At 39.8% G+C, this 20,051-nt stretch overlaps 1 protein-coding gene across 4 annotated transcripts in view; it reads right to left on the bottom strand.

Moving 5' to 3' along the window:
* The window catches only part of ORC1 (origin recognition complex subunit 1), a 32,629-nt gene that overhangs the window by 11,900 nt on the left and 678 nt on the right, over nucleotides 1–20,051 (bottom strand). For all 4 annotated transcript variants that reach the window (XM_078451907.2, XM_078451908.2, XM_078451910.2 and 1 more), the window contains 8 exons: nucleotides 16,141–16,240; nucleotides 14,356–14,455; nucleotides 13,592–13,719; nucleotides 11,172–11,350; nucleotides 9,420–9,738; nucleotides 4,208–4,574; nucleotides 2,760–2,864; nucleotides 1,976–2,171 (listed from right to left, as the gene is read on the bottom strand). In XM_078451907.2, coding sequence (XP_078308033.2) covers nucleotides 1,976–2,171; nucleotides 2,760–2,864; nucleotides 4,208–4,574; nucleotides 9,420–9,738; nucleotides 11,172–11,350; nucleotides 13,592–13,719; nucleotides 14,356–14,450 — 1,389 coding nt within the window. In that variant the 5' untranslated portion in view covers nucleotides 14,451–14,455; nucleotides 16,141–16,240. The remainder of the gene's footprint in view (nucleotides 1–1,975; nucleotides 2,172–2,759; nucleotides 2,865–4,207; nucleotides 4,575–9,419; nucleotides 9,739–11,171; nucleotides 11,351–13,591; nucleotides 13,720–14,355; nucleotides 14,456–16,140; nucleotides 16,241–20,051) is intronic.

Below are 20,051 nucleotides of genomic sequence, written 5' to 3'. Positions count from 1 at the left end.
CATAATCCACAGACTTGGAGAGACCCCACCAGATTTTTCCACTCCAAACCCCAAGGTCACTGTTCAGTCTGAGCTAACAGTCCTAGTAGTCTCCTTTCTTTCTTGCTACTGGCTCACTAGAGCAGGCCTGCCACCCCATCTTTATGGTCTTTCCACAAAGCATTCCCTTCTGTGGGGGCATTGCACCTACCCACCTGCTTCCCACCAGGCTGTAGGGTAATAACAATCTCTCCACCTCTTACTCAGACAGAAAGACCCTAACAGTTTTATATCTATTAAATACCCCTTGTTCTGGGTGGGACCCAGCAGATGCAATGAGAACATTGCTGAGCTATTTGCATAATGAGGAACTCCAGGTAAGATTACCCCTAATCCAAAGGAGATCTACTTGATTTTCTTCCCTGGAGGTCTTTTTTGACTTCAAGCCAAGCCCAATCACATTTCTCTTGATGTGGAAAAATGGAGATCAGCTCTAGGAAAAGTCTCCGAAACAGGCATTTCCTTAAAACAATATGCTCCATGAAAAAAGTTTCCTGATCAAAGACTCACACACTAATGCTCTCTTGAAAGATCACAGTAACATTAATAAATTAATGGCCTTGAGAAGTCCTATGACAATGAACCAATTTAACTGTGTAATCCAAACATTTCTCAAACACATTTGAACATGGGAAGACCCTCTTTTAATAGCTTTCAACATTCTGCTACAATTCCAGGAAGCAGAAGAGATGTCCATTTATCTCTTCCATCTTACTTTACACAATTCATTACCAACACTTCAGTAGTGCTCCCTGTTTCTCAGGTGAATCAGGGGGCACAGCCAAAACAACAACAGCTCTGGATTCAATACCCACTAAACACCTGGAAGAGGACTTTACTGCTATTTTGACCTTATTTAGTTGTCTTTCCAGCTTATCTCTTAATGTGGGCAAAGTATCCCATGATGGTAACTGAAACTACCCCTCAAAAGCAATCAGAACTGTTCTGATGCCAGCAAGACCCTGCATGACTGGCCCCGAGATAATCATCAACCTGACCTTTACTGCCCACTTGCACTTATCCACTCACTTTTGTCCCACATTTTCCTTGTATGAACCTGTTAAGTATTGCTGGCGTTTTGGACACAGTCTTTGAGATGCTGGTCTACTGTTTTCCCAGTGTTGGCCTCACTGAAATAAATTCCTTTCCTGTTTCACCAACATTCCTCTCTCTGCCTTTGAGATTTTGTCATCGGCGAGTGGCTGAACCTGGTCTGTTTGGGGCCCCCGGGCAGGTGCTCTTGCACCCCTGCGTCCCAGCTACACAGATTATGCATAAAACACTCTGCTAGTGTTTGTGGAAAATGTAGATATAGAGCCAAGTCTTGTTCCTTCCTCAAGAAGTTTGGCCCTTGGCTATTTGGTTCTGTATCTTTAAAAAAGATTTTTTTAATGTTTATTTCTGAGAGAGACAGAGACAGAGCATGAGAGGGCGAGGGGTAGAGAGAGAGGGAGACACAGAATCTGAAGCAGGCTCCAGGCACCCCTGGTTCTGTATTTTAAAAGGAACATGGATTCAGGGGTGCCTGAGTGGCTCAGTCGGTTGAGCGACCGACTTCAGCTCAGGTCATCATCTCACGGTTTGTGAGCTTGAGCCCTGCATTGGGTTCTGTGCTGACAGCTCAGAGCCTGGAGCCTGCTTCGGATGCTGTGTCTCCCTCTCTCTCTACCCCTTGCCCGCTCACACTCTGTCTCTTTCAAAAAAAACATAAAAAAAAAAAAAAAAAGGAATATGGATTCAAAATCAACTGGTTTCATTTTCAGTCCTAGGGTTCACTTAGGTCCTTTCCTCTATGAATATTCCAAGTGGAATAACTTTAGGTATGACAGACCTGTGCTCAGAATCCAGCTGTTACTAACTGTATGACCTTAGCCATCACAATTTTAAAATTAAGAGAAGGATGCTTCCTTGGAAAACAAATCTAAAAGAACCTTACAGTTTTCTTTGGTGTCTTTGAGGGGGTCTGTAAGGATGACTTCATGGAAGAGCATAGGTTCCTGGACACCCTACTGGATGTTCTCCTTGGAAGGGGTGGTGTGGAAGTCTCTTCCTCTTCACTGCTAGAGTCTGAAATCTCTGCTGCCGGCAGAAACTCATCCTCTTCTTGGTTACTTTTACTATTACCTAAAAACCTGAATGGTGGGACACATTATTTTCTGATGTTCAGTGTCTAAATAAGAAGTTCCCTAGTAGGTCAGTGTGGATTAGAAGTATTACAGTCTTTCCTGCAACCAAGTAACAAAAGATGTGCTCTGCTTCTTGGGCCCTTGCTACTGTGATGCTCTGCTAAGGGCTTTATTTATATTATCTTGTTAAATTCCTCAACAACCTTGTGACTTGTATTTTGTCATTCCCATCTTGTAGAAGAGGAAACTGAAGCTTAGAAAGGTTAAGTAACCTTCCCAAGGTTACATAGTACAACAAAGCTCAGGTTCAAATCCAAGCTGCCAGAATCAAAGTTCATTCTTTTAGGCACTTCACTAAGTCTTGCTGGGTGCAATTATGAAGTCCTGGGAGCCACCTGATCCCAGGGTAGTGTTTCTTGCCGCTTTCAAATTATGACATTTATGTGAAATTAACATAATCCCAGACATACTTAGTAAAAGGTAAATCTAACAGAGTAGCAAATAACAAAAAAATATGCCAGGCTTTAAGAAATAAGATTATAGATATCATAGATGGTAGTGATAAACGTTTTCTGCCTGCTAAGGAAGTCTTACCGAAGCTGCTGCCTAATCCGATTCAAAGTCAAGAGAGAACTCTTTCTATGGATCCGATGGGGGGTAGTGGTAGCTCCATCCTGAGCCTCTGGTTCTTCTGCCTCCCTGCAAGATATTACAGCAAGATTACAAGAAATGGTTTTGAGCACTAGGAATCAGTGGCAGCATCCGAAGTAGTCAAGGGGACTAATGGGTTCCTATTCTTTTTTTTTTTTTTTAATTTTTTTTTAATGTTTATTTATTTTTGAGACAGAGAGAGACAGAGCATGAATGGGGGAGGGGCAGAGAGAGAGGGAGACACAGAATCAGAAGCAGGCTCCAGGCTCTGAGCCATCAGCCCAGAGCCTGACGCAGGGCTCGAACTCACGAACCGTGAGATCGTGACCTGAGCTGAAGTCGGACGCTTAACCGACTGAGCCACCCAGGCGCCCCGGGTTCCTATTCTTTTTACAGCTACATTGGAGGAACCAATAACACTCTGCGAAAATGTTTATAATCAAAGTCTGACTCAAAAACAAAGTTTAACTAAAGCTTATCATTTAAATCAGACTCGTGCCCTTCTCAAATACAGACCAGAGTATACTAATCCCAGGCAGTTTCTTGTCTTTGTTGATTCTGAGGTATTGATGGATTTCCTGTCCAGTCTCAAGGTTAGCAGAAATGTAGCTACATATTAAATACAAAGCATTTACCAAGCAAACCTATTATTGACCAGGTGCTGGAGTCTCTGAGCAGGAAATATTGAAATGTATAATTTCTGTCTTGTCACATTATTTGTGCAGCCCATTATTTACAAACATTGTCTAGTGTCAAACTGTAAAGTTTGTTCTAGATGCATTATCTTCTTGTACTATATGTATTTGAGAACAGTTTCTAGTTAAAAACAACAACAACAGGGGTGCCTGGGTGGCTCAGTTGGTTGAGCATCCAACACTTGATTTTGGCTCAGGTCATGATCCCAGAGTCATAGGATCAAGCGCTGCATCAGGCTCCGCACTGAGTGTGGAGCCTGCCTAAGATTCTCCCCCCGCCTCTTGTGCTCTCTCATTCTCTCAAACAACAAGAACAACAAGAACAACAACAAATCCAACCCAACAGACTAAGAAACTGACTGTTAATATGTGGCGAAGAGCCATACCAGGACTGTGAAGCAATCCAGGTTTGGGAAATTATCTTCCAGAGCAGTGACCCCCCCAAATGACAGCTAGGTATATCAGAATCATCTAAAAAGCATTTCTAAATGCAGATTCCTGGGCCTCACACTTGGAGATTCACAATGTCTGGGAACAGGCTCCAAAATCTGTGTTTTGGAAAGGCTCCTGGGTGATTCTACAGCAGTCAGATATGAGATCTGCTGCTCTAACTTTAGCAACTCTGTCCCACACATTTCACATCATGTGAAGGATCTCAATTTGCTCTGTGGGAGGCAGGGTAACACCCCCAATCACCTCTTTTTGATGTTTTCTGGTTTCAGAACCACAGAAGGCACCGAGGATTTCCAGCCCCCCCTGATAGGGGTAAGTGTTCTTTCCTCACAAATCTCTGTGGTTTTCAAAGTTGGGACTCGGATTCTCAGGATCCTGTGATAGTCAGGTGAAGCCTTCTTGTCATTCTTGGCACATGAGCTTTGAATCTCTCCAGTTTTCTGCGGGGCTTTCAGAGCTGGAGACGAGGTATGAAGTCTATCAGGCTGAGACCTCTTAGTAGGTGAGGTGATTTCAGAGAGGGTCACTTTTCGTTTACTTCTTCCAGGAGAATCCAACGAGGCCCCTGAATTCTGCTGGGAAATCCTAGTGTTGGGTGTCCTAGGGAAACCTAATCCCAAGAGAAATCACCAGAGATGATGTATGAATTTTGTAATAAGCACTATTAACACCCTCAATCTCATTCTAGCTAAATTCATCCCCTGAAGTTACACAAAGACATGCGCTGTCCATATTTGTAATTACTGCATGCTTTCTTTCCCCAGGCCAGGAAGCTCTTATTATTTTTTGTCTCTCCTAAATTCCATGGATAATTTTCCTGGTTAGAACCATAAGTCAACCGTTAAATCAGCTTTTGTGATTCAGCAATTTCCCTGAAGTAATCTACCAAAACAGTGGTTCTTAACCAAGGGTGATACTGCAACCTCTCAGCCCCCATTCAACAGCATTTGAAACAATTTCTATCAGTAGCTGCATTCAATAACACCAAGGCCTAGATTTTTCTTAACTCAGATTATATCTATCCATAGAGATGAGATGGATCCCTGGGGGCAATCAAATGGGTTCTGTGAATGCACAGACCCACATTTGGATTTGCCCCTTTACCATGACCAAAGGCACAAGGAACTCAGCCATTCATTCAGATATCAGCAGAGCTGTAAAAATGGCAGGGTGTGTGCCAGGTAATAGGAGAAAACAAAAACTGAATGAAACTCAATCCGGGTCCCTATTCACAGGATGTTCTAGTCTAACTGGGGAGATGATACATGTCAATGTCTATAATATGAAGTATAATCATCCTAAGCACCTAAGTGCTAATAAATATGGCTTTTGAGATAGACCTTGAAAAAAAGACAAGATTTCAACAGAGTTGAAAGGAGAGGGAAGGGGGCATATAGGGAGAGAATAGATCAGATCGATGTGAGTGAAGACAACAAGGCAAGAAAGCACTGGGCACAGAGGAGTTCACTTTAGTCACAGCACATTGTTTTGTTGGGAACAGCTGCAGGTAAGGTGAAGGAAGCCATCTATACCTGTGTGATGAATATGAGGGTAACTCATATCTAGATTGATATAAAAACGTTCCAATGTCCTGGTCTCCTTCATACCTCATTTTCCCATCTTTCTGTTAAAAACAATCTAAAAATTTTTCATCATATCCTCTCTCCTCTAATTATGTAACTGTGTCAAGTCTAAATTTCTTACCCCAACTGTCAAGGTCCTGCAAATTCAACAGTCAAAAAAATACCACCATTTATTTCTAAATGGCGATGTTGCCAATTATTTCTTTAGTAATCTTCTGGTATTTCCCAAATGTTTTACAAATTTATATTCAACTCCTAAATATAGACTGTACTAAGGGGCTATCAAGAACACAAATAACTTATGCCCAACAAACTTGGCACATACACAAAGAATTCAGGACTAATGACACATAATAGGCTGAGCTCTCAGAACCGCCATGAAATGGCTTCAAATACATTAGAAGTGAAAAAAGTAAGATGAAAAGGGATATATCCAGTATGCTACTCTACTGGATAAGAAAAAAAAATTATATGCATGTTTTAGTATATGCTTATGTGTGTGTGTCTGTCTGTATGTGTGTATATATGTATGTATGTATATATGTGTATACACACACACACACACACATCTGATTAAAAAAAAAAAAAAAAAAACACACACACAGAAAAAACAAACCAGAAACTAATAAAATTGATTACCTACAAAAGATGGAATGGAAACAGGGTACAAGGGCAAAGAAAGGAATGGGTCTTCTCTGAATACACTTGTTTTAAATAGCTTTGACTCTTATTTTACTGTTTTGCATGCTTAAAAAAATTAATCACAGGTGGGAAAGGCCCTAAAATTAAACAGAAATAAAAGAACCTAACTGCCTATCACCAATAATATAACCATCAGAGGGAAAAGAAAAAAAACAATCAAAATAACTTTACTCCCTCAGTGGGATATATTCTAAAGGCATAAAGAACTGCAAATAAATTTTGAACTTTAGTTGGTAAGTTAACTACTGGTAGTAGTATTGGTATAGCAATCGTGAAATTACTTTGTACTGGGATTGCTCCTGAGAACCAAGGCTCTTCTTAAAGAAGGGAGATACAACTATGGAATATGGGAAGGTGAGGAAGAACCCTGTGGTATAGATTAAAAGTATCAGTATGAATTTAAGAGTTTTAAAATACGTATTTCTTATCTCTTCTACAAGGATCTAAAAGCAAGGTCATCTTAATAAGCAAAGCTTTCAAAGATATAGGGCTCAACATTACTAATCATTAGGGAACAATTATGTAACAATGACATCCCTCACATCCATGAGGCTGGCTACTATAAAAACACAGAAAACAGCAAGTGTTGGTGAGAATGTGGGGAAATTGGAACCTTTGTGCACTGTCAGTGAAAATGTAAAATGATGCAGCTGCTATGGAAAACAGTATGGTGGTTCCTAGAAAAATTAAAAATACAACCTAACATATGACCCAGCAATTCCACTTCTGGGTATATACCCAAAATGAAAGCAGACACTTGAGCAGATATTTATACACCCATGTTCATAGCAATAAGTTACAATAGCCAAAAGGTGAAAGGAACCCAAGTATCCACTGACAGATGAATGGATAATCAAAATGTGGTATATATATACTATAGACTATTACTTAGCCTTAAAAAGGAAATTTTACCTCAAATAGCCAAAGCAATCTTGAGAAAGAAGAACAAAACTGGAGGCATCACGCTCCCTGATTTCAAACTATATTACAAACCTATAGTAATCAAAACAGTAGGGTATTGGCATAAATACATACATATAGATCTGTGGTACAGAATAGAAAGTCCCAAAATAAACCCCCACACACGGTCAATTAATTTACAAAAAAGGAGCCAAGAATATACAATGGGGAAAAGATAGTCTCTTCAGTAAATGGTCCTGGGAGAACTGGACAGCCACATGCAAAAAAAAATGAAATGGGACCCTATCTTCCACCATACACAAAAACCAACTCAAAATGGACTAAAAATTTGAATGTCGACCTGAAACCATAAAATTCCTAGGAGAAAACGTAGGTGGTAAGCTCTTTGACATTGGTCTTGGAGATGATTTTTTGGATCTGAAACCAAAAGCAAAAACAAAGCAAAAATAAACAAGTGGAACTACATCAAGCCAAAAAGTTTCTGCATCAACAAAATGAAAAGGCAAATCTATGAGTGAGAGAAAATATTTACAAATCATTTATTGGATAAGGGGTTGATATCCAAAAAAGACAAAGAACTCCTATAACTCAACAGCAAAAAGACAAACAATCTGATTAAAAAATAGGCAGAAGATCTGAATAGACAGTTTTCCAAAGAGGACATACAGATAGCCAACAGGTACATGAAAAGATGCTCAGTATCACTAATCATCAGGGAAATGCAAATCAAAATTAGAAGACAACACGTCGTATCTGTCAGAATGGTTATTATCAAAAAGACAAGTGTTGATGACATGGAAGAAAAGGAACCCTCATGCACTCTTGGCAGGAATGTAAATTGGTATAACCACTGTGGAAAACAGTATGAAGGTTCTTCAGAAAATTAAATAGAAATATCATTCAATCTAGCAATTCTACTTTTGTGTATTTATCTGAAGAAAAGGAAAACACTAACTTGAAAAGGTATGTGTACCTCCATGCAGTATTAGATACAATAGTCAAGATATGGAAGCAACTTAAGTATCCATCAAAGAATGAATGGATAAAGATACATACACATAAACACACACACACACACACACACACACACACACACACACAGAGGAATATTTTTCAGCCAAAAAAGGAATAAAATCCTGCCATTTTCAACAACATGAATGGAGCTTCAGGGCTTTCCACTAAGTGATATAAGTCAGAGAGAGAAAGACAAATATCCTATGACCTCACTTATATGTGGACTCTAAATTTAAAAAAGTGAAAAAACAAAAAACAAGCTCATAGATACAGAGAACAGATTGGTGATCACCAGAATCAGGGGATGGGTGAAATGGGTGAAGGAGGTGAAAACTTACTAACTTCCAGTTGCAAAGTAAGTAAGTCATGAGGATATAGTGTACATGGAGATATAATGGCAACTATTGTTAAGAATACAGTTATTGCATATCTGAAAGTTGGTAAGAGAGTAAATCTTACAAGTTCTCATCTCAAGAAAAAGTTATTTGAACCATGAGTGGTGACAGATGTTAACAAATCATTATGTTGTATAACTGAAACTAATATAATGTTAATTACACCTCAATTTTTTTTAAAAAGGGAAAATTTGACACATGCTACAATATGGATGATCCTTGAGGACATTATGCTAATTTAAACCAGTCAGAAAAGGGTAAATTCTGTATGATTCCACTTCTATGAGGTATCTAGGGTAGTCAAATTCAGTAAAAGAAAGCAGAATGATGGTAGTCACCCAGGGATGGTGGATGGGGAATTGCGAGTTATTGTCTAATGGTTGCAGAGTTTCAGTTTTAGAAGATGATGGTGATGGTTGCACAAAAACAAATGTATTTAATGCCATTTAACTGTACACTTAAAAATGACTAAAATGGGAGATGGTTAAGCATCAGGTCATGATCTCGCCGTTTGTGAGTTCGAGCCCTGTGCCCGGCTCTGTACTGACAGCTCAGAGCCTGGAACCTGCTTTTGATTCTGTGTCTCCCTATCTCTCTGCTCCTCCCCTGTTTCCTCTCTCTCAAAAAAAAAATAAACATTTTTTAAAAACTAAAAAATTACTAAAATGGTAAATTTTATACTGTGTGTGTTTCAACATGTGTCCAATCAGTACCTGGCCCACTGCTCAATACTATAGCACTAACTCAATACTATAGCACTAACTCAATACTATATGAGTTAATACTTTATCATATTCCTTTAGTCTCAATATTGCCCACTGTGACCCATCTCACACTTACCGTTGAGCTCCAGTTTCTTCTTTGCCCTTGGGGTGACAGGATGAGAAGGAGTTCGGCGAGATTTGGAGGTAGAATGCCTTGATTCAATCCTTTTGATCGCATGCTGTGCTGTGGTCCTAGAAGGGCTTTCTATGCTCTTGGTCTTGACTCCCACAGGCTTCTGGCTCCTCGGGCTGCCTTCTTGTAGCTTATCAAACTCTGCAAATAGTTCTGGGGATAGTGGTCTGAATGCCTTCTCATTCCAAGACAGTTTCACAAAGAGTATCTTCTCATCTTTCAGATCCATAGGTAACACTTCATCTGGGCCTAATGCTACTACCTGAATTTAGGATGTACAGGTGAACAGGAAGAAATGTGAACCAAATGAGCCAAGGAATTCTTCATGAGAGTGATGATTAAAAATCATTTAATCTGTATCCTCACCTGGAATGTCACTCTTCCAAACTAAAGAGGCACAGACATGGCATAGCAAATTTCCAGACTCCTAGCTGACACTCCTACACTGAGCTGTTTTCTTTCCCAGTCCAATCTACTCACTCATGTCAAATTTCCCCACAACTTCTCTAAGCACGCTCCCCTGCTCAAGTCCATAATGGCTCCCAGCTCCAGCAAGATCTGATTATTAAACTGGTTTTTGGTACCTTCTAAAATCTGGCCCCACTCTACCTCCTGAGTGCTCAGTATTCTTCCAAATGGCCTTCCATCGCTATTTGAGCTTGGCTTGTCACAGCCCTGCTTATCCCCCACACCCCATTATGTTCCTACTTAAATACCTTCTTCCCACTCTGCCTTTCCAAATTGACCCATTTTGCTACTTCAACTTCTATATCCGCCTTTTACTCCTTCACTCTTTTAACTCCAGAGACAAATTATTTTGAGGCATATGCTATGCTGGGCTCACAGACTGGAAAAGAAAACAGACTATGGTCATGCCATACCTAAGTCTCTTTGCCCTACCATTAAACCAACTACTTAGGAGCGCCTGGGTGGCTCAGTCCGTTAAGCATCGACTTCAGCTCAGGTCACGATCTCGCGGTCCGTGAGTTCGAGCCCCGCGTCAGGCTCTGGGCTGATGGCTCAGAGCCTGGAGCCTGCTTCCGATTCTGTGTCTCCCTCTCTCTCTGCCCCTCCCCCGTTCATGCTCGGTCTCTCTCTGTCTCAAAAATAAATAAACGTTAAAAAATAAATAAATAAATAAACCAACTACTTAATCACCATGAGACCTTATTTCATATCATGATCTAACCCCATTTTAGGGGCCTGAAGTAGCTCAAAAAATAACCTGTATCTTAGTTTCCAAACCAGTGTCTCAATTCATTCTACAGTTCATTGGAACCTGATTTATCACAAAATCACATAAAATAAATTTGCCCTAAGCAACTAACACTCTTTGTACTGATCTACTCAAGGTGAAGTCCTCATTTAAGCAAGTGTATTCAGCCTTGCAATGCTTTGTCTGCCACAATCACAGCTAAATATAATTTCCCACTGAGATACATTTGCTAATTCCTGCTCATCCCTCAGGTCACAACCTAAATGTCACTTCCTCCAGGAGGCTCCTAACACACAGTAAGTGCTCTCCATAAATATTTGTTGAGATAAAGTAGGCAGGTAAGCAGAAAAGATGACAAACAGGAAAAAATGCATTTCCGTAGGGTAAATTAAAGCCAGTAATATTTCTGAGGTCATGCAGTTTAGGAGGCAGCCAGAAATAAGCTTCAAGATAGAACTGAGTGTCAAGGCATCACCTACCTGCACATGGCCAATGATGGTCTCAGCATTAATGTTGCTATTACAGGCAGGGTAATCATACCAGAATATCTCCTGTGCTGCAGGCTTCCGGCCCAGCAAATGCCGTTTACTGACAGGCACTTCACAGAATCTGATAAACCACTGGACTCGAGCACGTTTCTTGGAATGAGGTTCAGAATCTAGGAGGGATAGGTGGAAAAGGGAGGGTTAAGAAAATGCAAGAACATTTTATTAAACACTTCCTATGTGCCAGACACTGTACTAAGCACCTGATAATACTTGATTGACATATTATTTTTAATCCTCACATTAACCCTACAAGGTAGGTATTATGGCTATCTCTCTTTTACAGGCAAAGTAATCAAGTTACAGGGACCTTAAGTAATTTGTCAAAGGTCACAGGATCAACCAGCAGCGATCTGACTCCACCAGCACCCATGTCTTTCTCATTTTGTTCCACTTCCTAATGAGGCTATCAGTCATCAAAGAAGTTACAAAAGGCATTTGAGAGGAGCAATTCTAAACACAGGCACTGAACAAATCTGGCAAATCAGGGATTATAAAGAAGCCACCAAAAATAGCAAAACAAAAATTGTGGCAAAAATTAGCGCATTAGCCACTGAGGTGACTTCCAGCAAACGTATGCTTGCATTTTTTAGCTTTATCTTTACACATTAATATGATATTAATATACATTAATATCACTCCATACCAGCATCAGGCCCAAGTGAAAGGACATACACAATCACTAGCAGCACCATCATCATCGCCTCTTCTCTTCCCTCACTTCAGATAAAGCCTGAAGCCATCCAATGGAGCAACACACACAGATTCTAAAATCTATACATAAAGGCCCGTAGCTCAAATACAGAAGCCCACCGTGCCAATGTGCTCCCCCTGGTGGATGTTAGTTTCATGAGGTTTTCCTCCACATTCCTTTTAGGCATACAAACTGCCACAAGAATACCTATCCTGTCATTCATTCTCTGCCTAGCTTTTGGAAGACACAGTTTTATGTAGTTTCTAATTGCTATCTTTCTTCTTCTTCTTGTTTTTTTAAAGTTTATTTATTTATTTTTGAGAGAGAGAAAGAGGGACAGAGGATCTGAAGAGGGCCCTGTGCTGACAGCAGAGAACTTGATGTGGAGCTTGAACTCACAAACCATGAGATCATAACCTGAGCCGAAGTTGGACGCTTAACTGACTGAGCCACCCAGGAGCTCCTGCTATCTTTATTCTTAATTCCCCTTTTGGAGCTCTGCCCCATTCCTACCTTTCTGCTTTGCAGAGGGTTAAAAGCTCAGAAAATCAGTTGAGGGCTGTGAGTGTGGACATGCAGCCTCTGGTTAACACTACCTTCCCTTTTGTTCCTCTAGAATTAGGGGTAGTAATGGCTTTCTGCACTTACTGATCTCTGGGAAATACCACCTTTTGTTCTTACAGCCTTTTCAACACTTATACACAAGTCCCTATGGGAAAAACTAAAGATCTTTTTGTTTCCTTGTTTGAACATCAACTGACATACCTTCCCAATCCAACTTATCTCCTCCCTTGTAAAAAAAAAGTTACATTTGCAAAATTCATCACTATCTTCCTCATACTAAAATTAAAGGACACCAGGGTGCCTGGGTGGCTCCATCAGTTAAGCATCTGACTTTGGCTCAGGTTATGATCTTGCGGTTCGTGAGTTTGAGCCCCACATTGGGCTCTGTGCTAACAGCTCAGAGCCTGGAGCCTGCTTTGGATCCTGTGTCTCCCTCTCTCTGCCCCTCTCCTGCTCACATTCTGTCTCTCTCTCTCTCAAAAATAAACATTAAGGGGCGCCTGGGTGGCGCAGTCGGTTAAGCGTCCGACTTCAGCCAGGTCACGATCTCACGGTCCGTGAGTTCGAGCCCCGCGTCAGGCTCTGGGCTGATGGCTCAGAGCCTGGAGCCTGTTTCCGATTCTGTGTCTCCCTCTCTCTCTGTCCCTCCCCCGTTCATGCTCTGTCTCTCTCTGTCCCAAAAATAAATAAACGTTGAAAAAAAAAAAAAAAAAAAAAAAAAATAAACATTAAAAAAAAAATTTGTTAATTAAATTTAAAGGACACGTCTCTATCATCTATTTTTTTTCCTTCCCCCTTCCTCCTGAATTTATCCTTTATCCAAAACTGCCTTAAGGACCATTTTTACCCACTCCTAAAAATAACGGAAAACCTAATTCTTGAACTCCGCCAATCCCATTTTTACCCACTACTGCTCTAGCGAGCAAAAAAGTTTACTAGACGTAACAGGGTACAGCTAGTGCTTAAGTGACCCCACCTCAGAATCTAGGGTTCACACCCTCTATGTTACAGTGAACAGAAAAATCAGCAATCAGAAATCTTGCAGCTCCCAATCATTCATGATAAGGAATGGTTCTCATTCCAGCCCCAAACTCACCATCTTCAAACAACTCAACCAATTTAGCAACATATGGATTTTCATCATCATCCCCTTCAATCAACACGAATTGTCCAACTTGGATGTGAATCTCAGTCAAACTACCTTCTATTTTGACACTCATTTCTCTAGGAGGGAGAGAAACATGTTAGGAAATCGTTTAGGATGGGCCAACCTCTTCCGACCCTCTGGGCACAGATGAAAGTGCTCTCCAGCTGGAAATCCCAGAAATAGTTTCTCTCTGATGACCAATTCTCCTATTAGGAAACCAATTCACCCATAAAGTCATACGCCAGAAGAGATGAAATGGGTTGAATCAATTGTTTCAGTGTGAATGATTAATCTAGAGGCCTTACTATGAACCCTAACTTCTCTCAGTTATTGACAAAGAACAAAGGCTTCCGAAGCATGAAAGCTGCCCAGTAACAGTATCAAATTCTTCAGAGACCTCTAGGGCTGAGAGGACATCTAAACAACATCAAATCCCACCCTATTATTATGCAGAAATACACAGAACCCACCTTAAATAGATATAACATTATCATACCTGCCAAATTTTATTAATGATATAACGTCTTACTGTATCACTGCTTTATTTATGCTATCATCTTACATTAAACAAAACCCTTCCTTATAATCTATTCATATTTATTGCCCCTCAACTCTCAATCTGTAATAACTAGAACAGGCTGGATACAAGTTATTAACAGTTTAGTGTGGAGAAGCTATTATTTCCAGGACACCCAACAGAGTCCATCACTCACTTGTAGATGTGGTAGTGTAGTTTTTGATCCAACAATGGCCTGCCAACCCACGAGTAAGTTTGTCTGGTCTTCAGCCTTGTAGGGTAGTATGCCATGGCTCCTATGTGAAAGCCATTAACTGAGTTAACATGACAATGCTCTGATGGATTCTAGCACACAGTCCCTGCCTTCGGTGAGTTCGGCCTACTCTTCTGCCCCCGATACATTTTATATCCAGATTTTAGATTTAGAAAACATTTTCTTTGATGAAAAAGTCAAGTTCTATACAGACTGAACACAGGAAATTTAGTATCATCTGTGTATGTCTTGTACTGTCTTATCTGTTCCTATGCACAGTCAATATGTAAGAAAAGAAACTATAAATATTTACAAGTACCTACTAGCTACACTGCACAATGATAGGTATTAAACATTCAACAACTCGAAACTAAAGACAGTGATACAATGGTTGTAAGCATCTTTATAATACTTATAAACCAGGTCTTAAGGCTGTTTAAGTAGCAAAGGCTCCCTACAGGGGTTTTCTGAACTGAATATTGAATAGTAAGTAAATATTGATAAGATAAAATTAAATGAGGGATTCTAAGGGATGGAGGGGAAAACATGCAAGAGGCATTTAGGGGAATGGTAATGGGTTTTATCAAGTGTATCATTACACTTACACTTAAGACAAAAAACACAAAACCTCTCTGACATTTGAAAGGGGACTTTTCCTGTGCATCTGACAGACCCTAGCTGTAAGTAGTGTGAATAGCAAAAAGAAATGCTTATGTTAAAGTACATGGGGAAAAAAAGGAGACACTTTTACTGATAAAAACAGAAATGTGAATGAAAAATCCAAGGATATCTGACAATCCTCTCTACAATTTGAGAGCTGCAATCTATTAGTCCTAATAATAACGCCAATCTATTATTTTAAGTTTAAGTAATTAAGATAATAAATCTTCCCTCTAAATTCAATGCTTTTTTTATGAAACTAAAATTTGACAAAACTGGGGCTAAATAAAAAATTTTTTTAATCCTTTTGACAGAATTACTCTGAATTACTGATAGGCCAATAATTTCAGGCTGTGTTGAAAACAACATCCTGATTAAACAAGCTGGTTTCCTAAAGTTCAGTAGCATGTCCTATATTCTAACTTGGGAACATTCTGACCTATAAGATTTTCAGGTTTTGAAAAAGGTATTTTTTATGGGGTACCTGGGTGGCTCAGTAGGTAAATGTCTGACTTCAGCTCAGGTCATGATCTCACAATCTGTGAGCTGGGAGTCCTGCATTGGGCTCTCTGCTGTCAGCTTGGCCCGCTTGGGATCCTCTGTGTCCCCCTCTCTCTGCCCCTCCGCTGCTCATGCTCTCTCTCTCCCTCCCTCCCTCTCTCAAAAATAAACAAAAAAACCCCACACTGAACATTAAAAAAAATAAATTTAAAAAAATAAAAAAGGTATTTTTTCCTATGCTTTGAGGAAACTAATTAGCAAAAAGAAGAAAAGATACTAAGTCATTAGTAAATACACAGCTTAGAAATGATGCCTAAATGATCGCTATTAAAAACATTAAGAGTACTATATAATTCACACATAGTACTATTAAAATCAACCTAATTTTAATTAAGTACATCACAGAAATGAACAAATAGCAAAGACTAAGGAGTAAAAAAAGTAGGAGACTTGTGCTCAAATAAAAAGTGAATTTGGATTCATTATAACCAATAATCTCTTGGTAAAAATTAGTAAAACATTTTGAATCACAATAAATGTTCAAGGAAATACAGAACACTAACTTACCTTACAATATATGTTTCTTTTAATGGATGATCTAACACAGAACTGTCAGTAGTAAACTTGGATGTTTTCACCTTTCCACAATGCAACCAGGCAAAATAGGCTACAGAGGTAACAAAAGATGCAAATAAATTACAGATCTCACTAAACTCTGCCATTAAAAAAAAAACAAAAACCTGGAATATCACTGAGAGTACTTTGCAGCAAACTGGTCTCCCTGAAAACTTTCTATAATTCCCAAATAATCTAAGTGTAGAATAAATCACCTGATTTGCCACTTTGACTATAATATTTGACTCCACTGAAACAACATTCTCATTCTTTCAACCCCCAAATTGGCAAAGAGAAGGACAACCACCTATAAGGTACTCATGTATACCTAAGGGAATCAAATCCAAGCTCTCAGCTTTTTAAAATACAGATGATATTTTAGCTTACTAAAGCAGACATCCTCCTTCAAAAACCAATCCAAGATAAAATTTCTAGGAGGTCATGAGCTATGATCAATGAGACCAGTATGTGGGGTGCCTGGGTGGCTCAGTCAGTTAAGCATCCAACTCGATTTCAGCTCAGGTCATGATCTCACGGTTCGTGGGATTGAGCTCCACACTGGGCTCTATGCTGACAGTGCAGAGCCTGCTTGCAATTCTCTCCTTCTCTCTGTCCCTCCCCACCTCAAAAGAATAAAAAATTTAAAAAATGAGACCAGTATACGGACATATATATACAAGGGTGGGTGGTTTACCCTAGGCTGAACAAACAGGGATACTGGAAGAAAGACTGTCTGGGCTTAGACATAGAACCTGCCTCCCACTGGTCTATCACTATGCTTCAAGCCTGCTTTCCCAAACTTTAAGCAGATCAAGGTTGTTGGTGTCCTCGGATGTATTACACAGTTGCTGTTCTCTCTTCTTGCATATCTTTGCAGGGATGGCTCAGGTCTCAGCCCCAATCAAACTTTCTCAGATAGGCCTTCACTGATACCCAATGGAAAGTTACCCTGTTACTCCCTTATACTGTCCCTCATGTTCCATTACCGCACCCTATGATCAAAGCAATAAACACTATATTAATTTCTTATTTATTGTACTTCCTATACTAGAATGTTAACTGCCAGGGGTGCCTGGGTGGCTCAGTCAGTTAAGCATCTGGCTCTTGATTTTGGCTCAGTTCATCAATTTCATGGATTCATGAGTTTGAGCCCCACATCAGGCTCTGTGCTGATGGCATCGAGCCTGCTTGGGATTCTCCCTCTTTCTGCCTCTCCCCTGCTCACACTCTCTCTCAAAATAAATAAACTTAAAAAAAAAAAAAAAAAAAGAATGTTAGCTTCCAAAAAGCACAGATATTGGGACCTTGTCTATCTTATTCATAACTGTATCCCCAGAGCCTAGGTTAGTACTCGGCACAAAAAAGGTGAATGAATGAATGAATGAATGAATGAAAAAACAAATTGATTTTAAAAATTGTCTGACTCTTGATTTTGGAACAGGTCATGATCTCATGGTTCATGAGCTCCATGGTGGGCTCCACGCTGACAGTGCAGAGCCCGCTTGGGATTCTCTCTCATTTCCTCTCTCTCCCTCTCCCCTGCTTGCATTCTCTCTTTCTCTCAAAATAAGTAAATAAACTTAAAAAAAAAAAAGGATTTAAAAAATCATTAGTGTCAATTAATACCAAGTGTGGTATGGACAGAGAACAGCCAGAAATCTCATACACTGCTGGAGGGCACGTAAATTGGTAAAACTGCTTTGGAAAATGGGCAGTATCTACTAAAACTGAACATATGAACATCCTATGACCCAGGAATTCCAACAGAATATACCCAATAGAAAAACATACAAACCATTGAAAGACATGAACCAGAATGTTCACAGCAGCTCTATACAGCAATGAAACTCAACAAACTATAACTGCACACATAGGGAAAAAATCTCACAAAGTAACAATGAACTAAAGAAATCAGACACCAGAAAATATCATACTATATCAATTCCATTTATATAAAGTTTAAAAATAGGTAAAAGTAACCTATGGTGTTAGAAGTCGTAATAGAAGGTAACCTAGGTGACTGAAAGGGAACATGGTGGGGAGGCCGGATGTTTCTGGGACGCTGGTCATGTTTCTTGATCTGCATGCTGGTTGCACAGGTATGTTTTCTTTAAGAAAATTCATTGACCTGTACATTTGATATGTTCACTTGTCTGTAAATATTTTTCAATGAAAAGTTCAAAAAATTAATGGAGAGTCCATCTAAAGAGGCAGCATAAGATGTCAAGCCTCTTTGTACTGTTATCCCACTTTCTTACCTTATGACCCAGCATTTCATCTCATCCACCATCAGCAGAGAGATCACCCAAGAGGGGTGATGAATGGGGTAGAAAGGCAGTCAGTCTGACTTGGCCTAGCAAAGGCTTTGGCTTCTAGGAGATACCCACAACAGACTTTCAATGTTGCAGATACCAGAAATCGGGAACATACATACCACCCAGTGCAGGGTGCCACACCCAAGGAAAACATAAGGGAGTTATGGTTGCAGTAAAAATGATAGCAGATACATATTGAGCCAATATTATGATAGAAGGTGGAGCCAAAACTCTATGAATTTATCTCATTTAATCCTCAAAATAATCCTAGAACAATGCTAGCACATACTAAGTGCACAGTAGGTACTCAATAATAAATATTTGCTGAATGAAAGGTAGGTGCTATTAGCCCTTCAAAATGATTAACTTGTCCTGGGGCACCTGGGTGGCTTGGTCAGTTAAGCGTCCGACTTCAGCTCAGGTCATGATCTCACAGTTCATGGGCCGGAGCCCTGCGTCAGGATGTGTTCACAGCTCAGAGCCTGGAGCCTGCTTTAGATTCTGTGTCTCTCTCTCTCTGCCCCTCCCCCACTCGTGCTGTCTCTGTCTCTCAAAAAAGTGAATAAACGTTAAAAAATTTTTAAATGATTAACTTGTCTCAATGTTACTCTGGATGGCACAGCCTTAATTAGAACCCTGAGCAGCCAGATTCCAATGAACTCTAAACCACTTCAAAACCACTTCACTTTACAACACCTGTGTGAAAGTGGATACTGTTAATACATGCCTAAGAGAACTTGCTTCTGTTGTGCTTACTACAATAAGTCAGGCTTCCCAGGCCACTAACTGGGAAGTCAAATGTATCCCGATTTTCTTACCCACAACATGGGGATAATAATAGACTCTTCCTTCTATTCAACAAAAATTTTTAATCACCCATTGTGTGCCAGGCACTATTCTAGAATTAAGTGAGAAAATGCAAAAATGGTAAAAATCACTTCCCCACTCCCTAATCCCTTGCATTTATTTTTAAGAGATAGTGGTTCTTTTTTTTTTTTTTTTTTTAAATAATTTGATGAACGTTATGAAACTCTCATACAATTCACACAAAATTTTGCTTTTAATTTCAGGGGATTCATAAACCTTATAAAATCCACATATTGCCCTCTATTACGTTAAAAACTGTTGCAGAAGGACTTGGTAAATTATGCTGTCACATCGGAAACCTCCGTTGGCATTCACAAGTACCCAAAAACAGCACGGAAGAGGGTACCATTTTTACGGACAACTAAAAGAGAAAACTGACACATCTAATCATTGTAGTTTCGCAGATAGTAGCCCCGGATAGGAATCTCACATCTCATGTGTCTAAGTCCAGTGCTTTTTCCAACTGTGAAAACAGAAGGCCTTTCTATTCCGGGGTTAGCCTAGAGGAAGTAAAAGACGTGCCAGCAGACTTCTCTCCTAGAAAGAAGGTGGATGAGAGTCCAGCAGTTAAGAGCAGCTCATCTGGGGGTTAAAAAAAAAAAAAAAAAAAAGACCTGGGTAGGAGCCCAGGCCTCTTACTCACAAAAAGCGACCTAGACAAGTCTCTCTCTGGGCTCAATT

Source organism: Panthera onca, chromosome C1 (genome assembly GCF_046562875.1).
Source record: "Panthera onca isolate mPanOnc1 chromosome C1, mPanOnc1 haplotype 2, whole genome shotgun sequence".
In the NCBI taxonomy this organism is placed as follows: domain Eukaryota; kingdom Metazoa; phylum Chordata; class Mammalia; order Carnivora; family Felidae; genus Panthera; species Panthera onca.
This window is presented reverse-complemented; position numbering and strand designations above follow the sequence as displayed.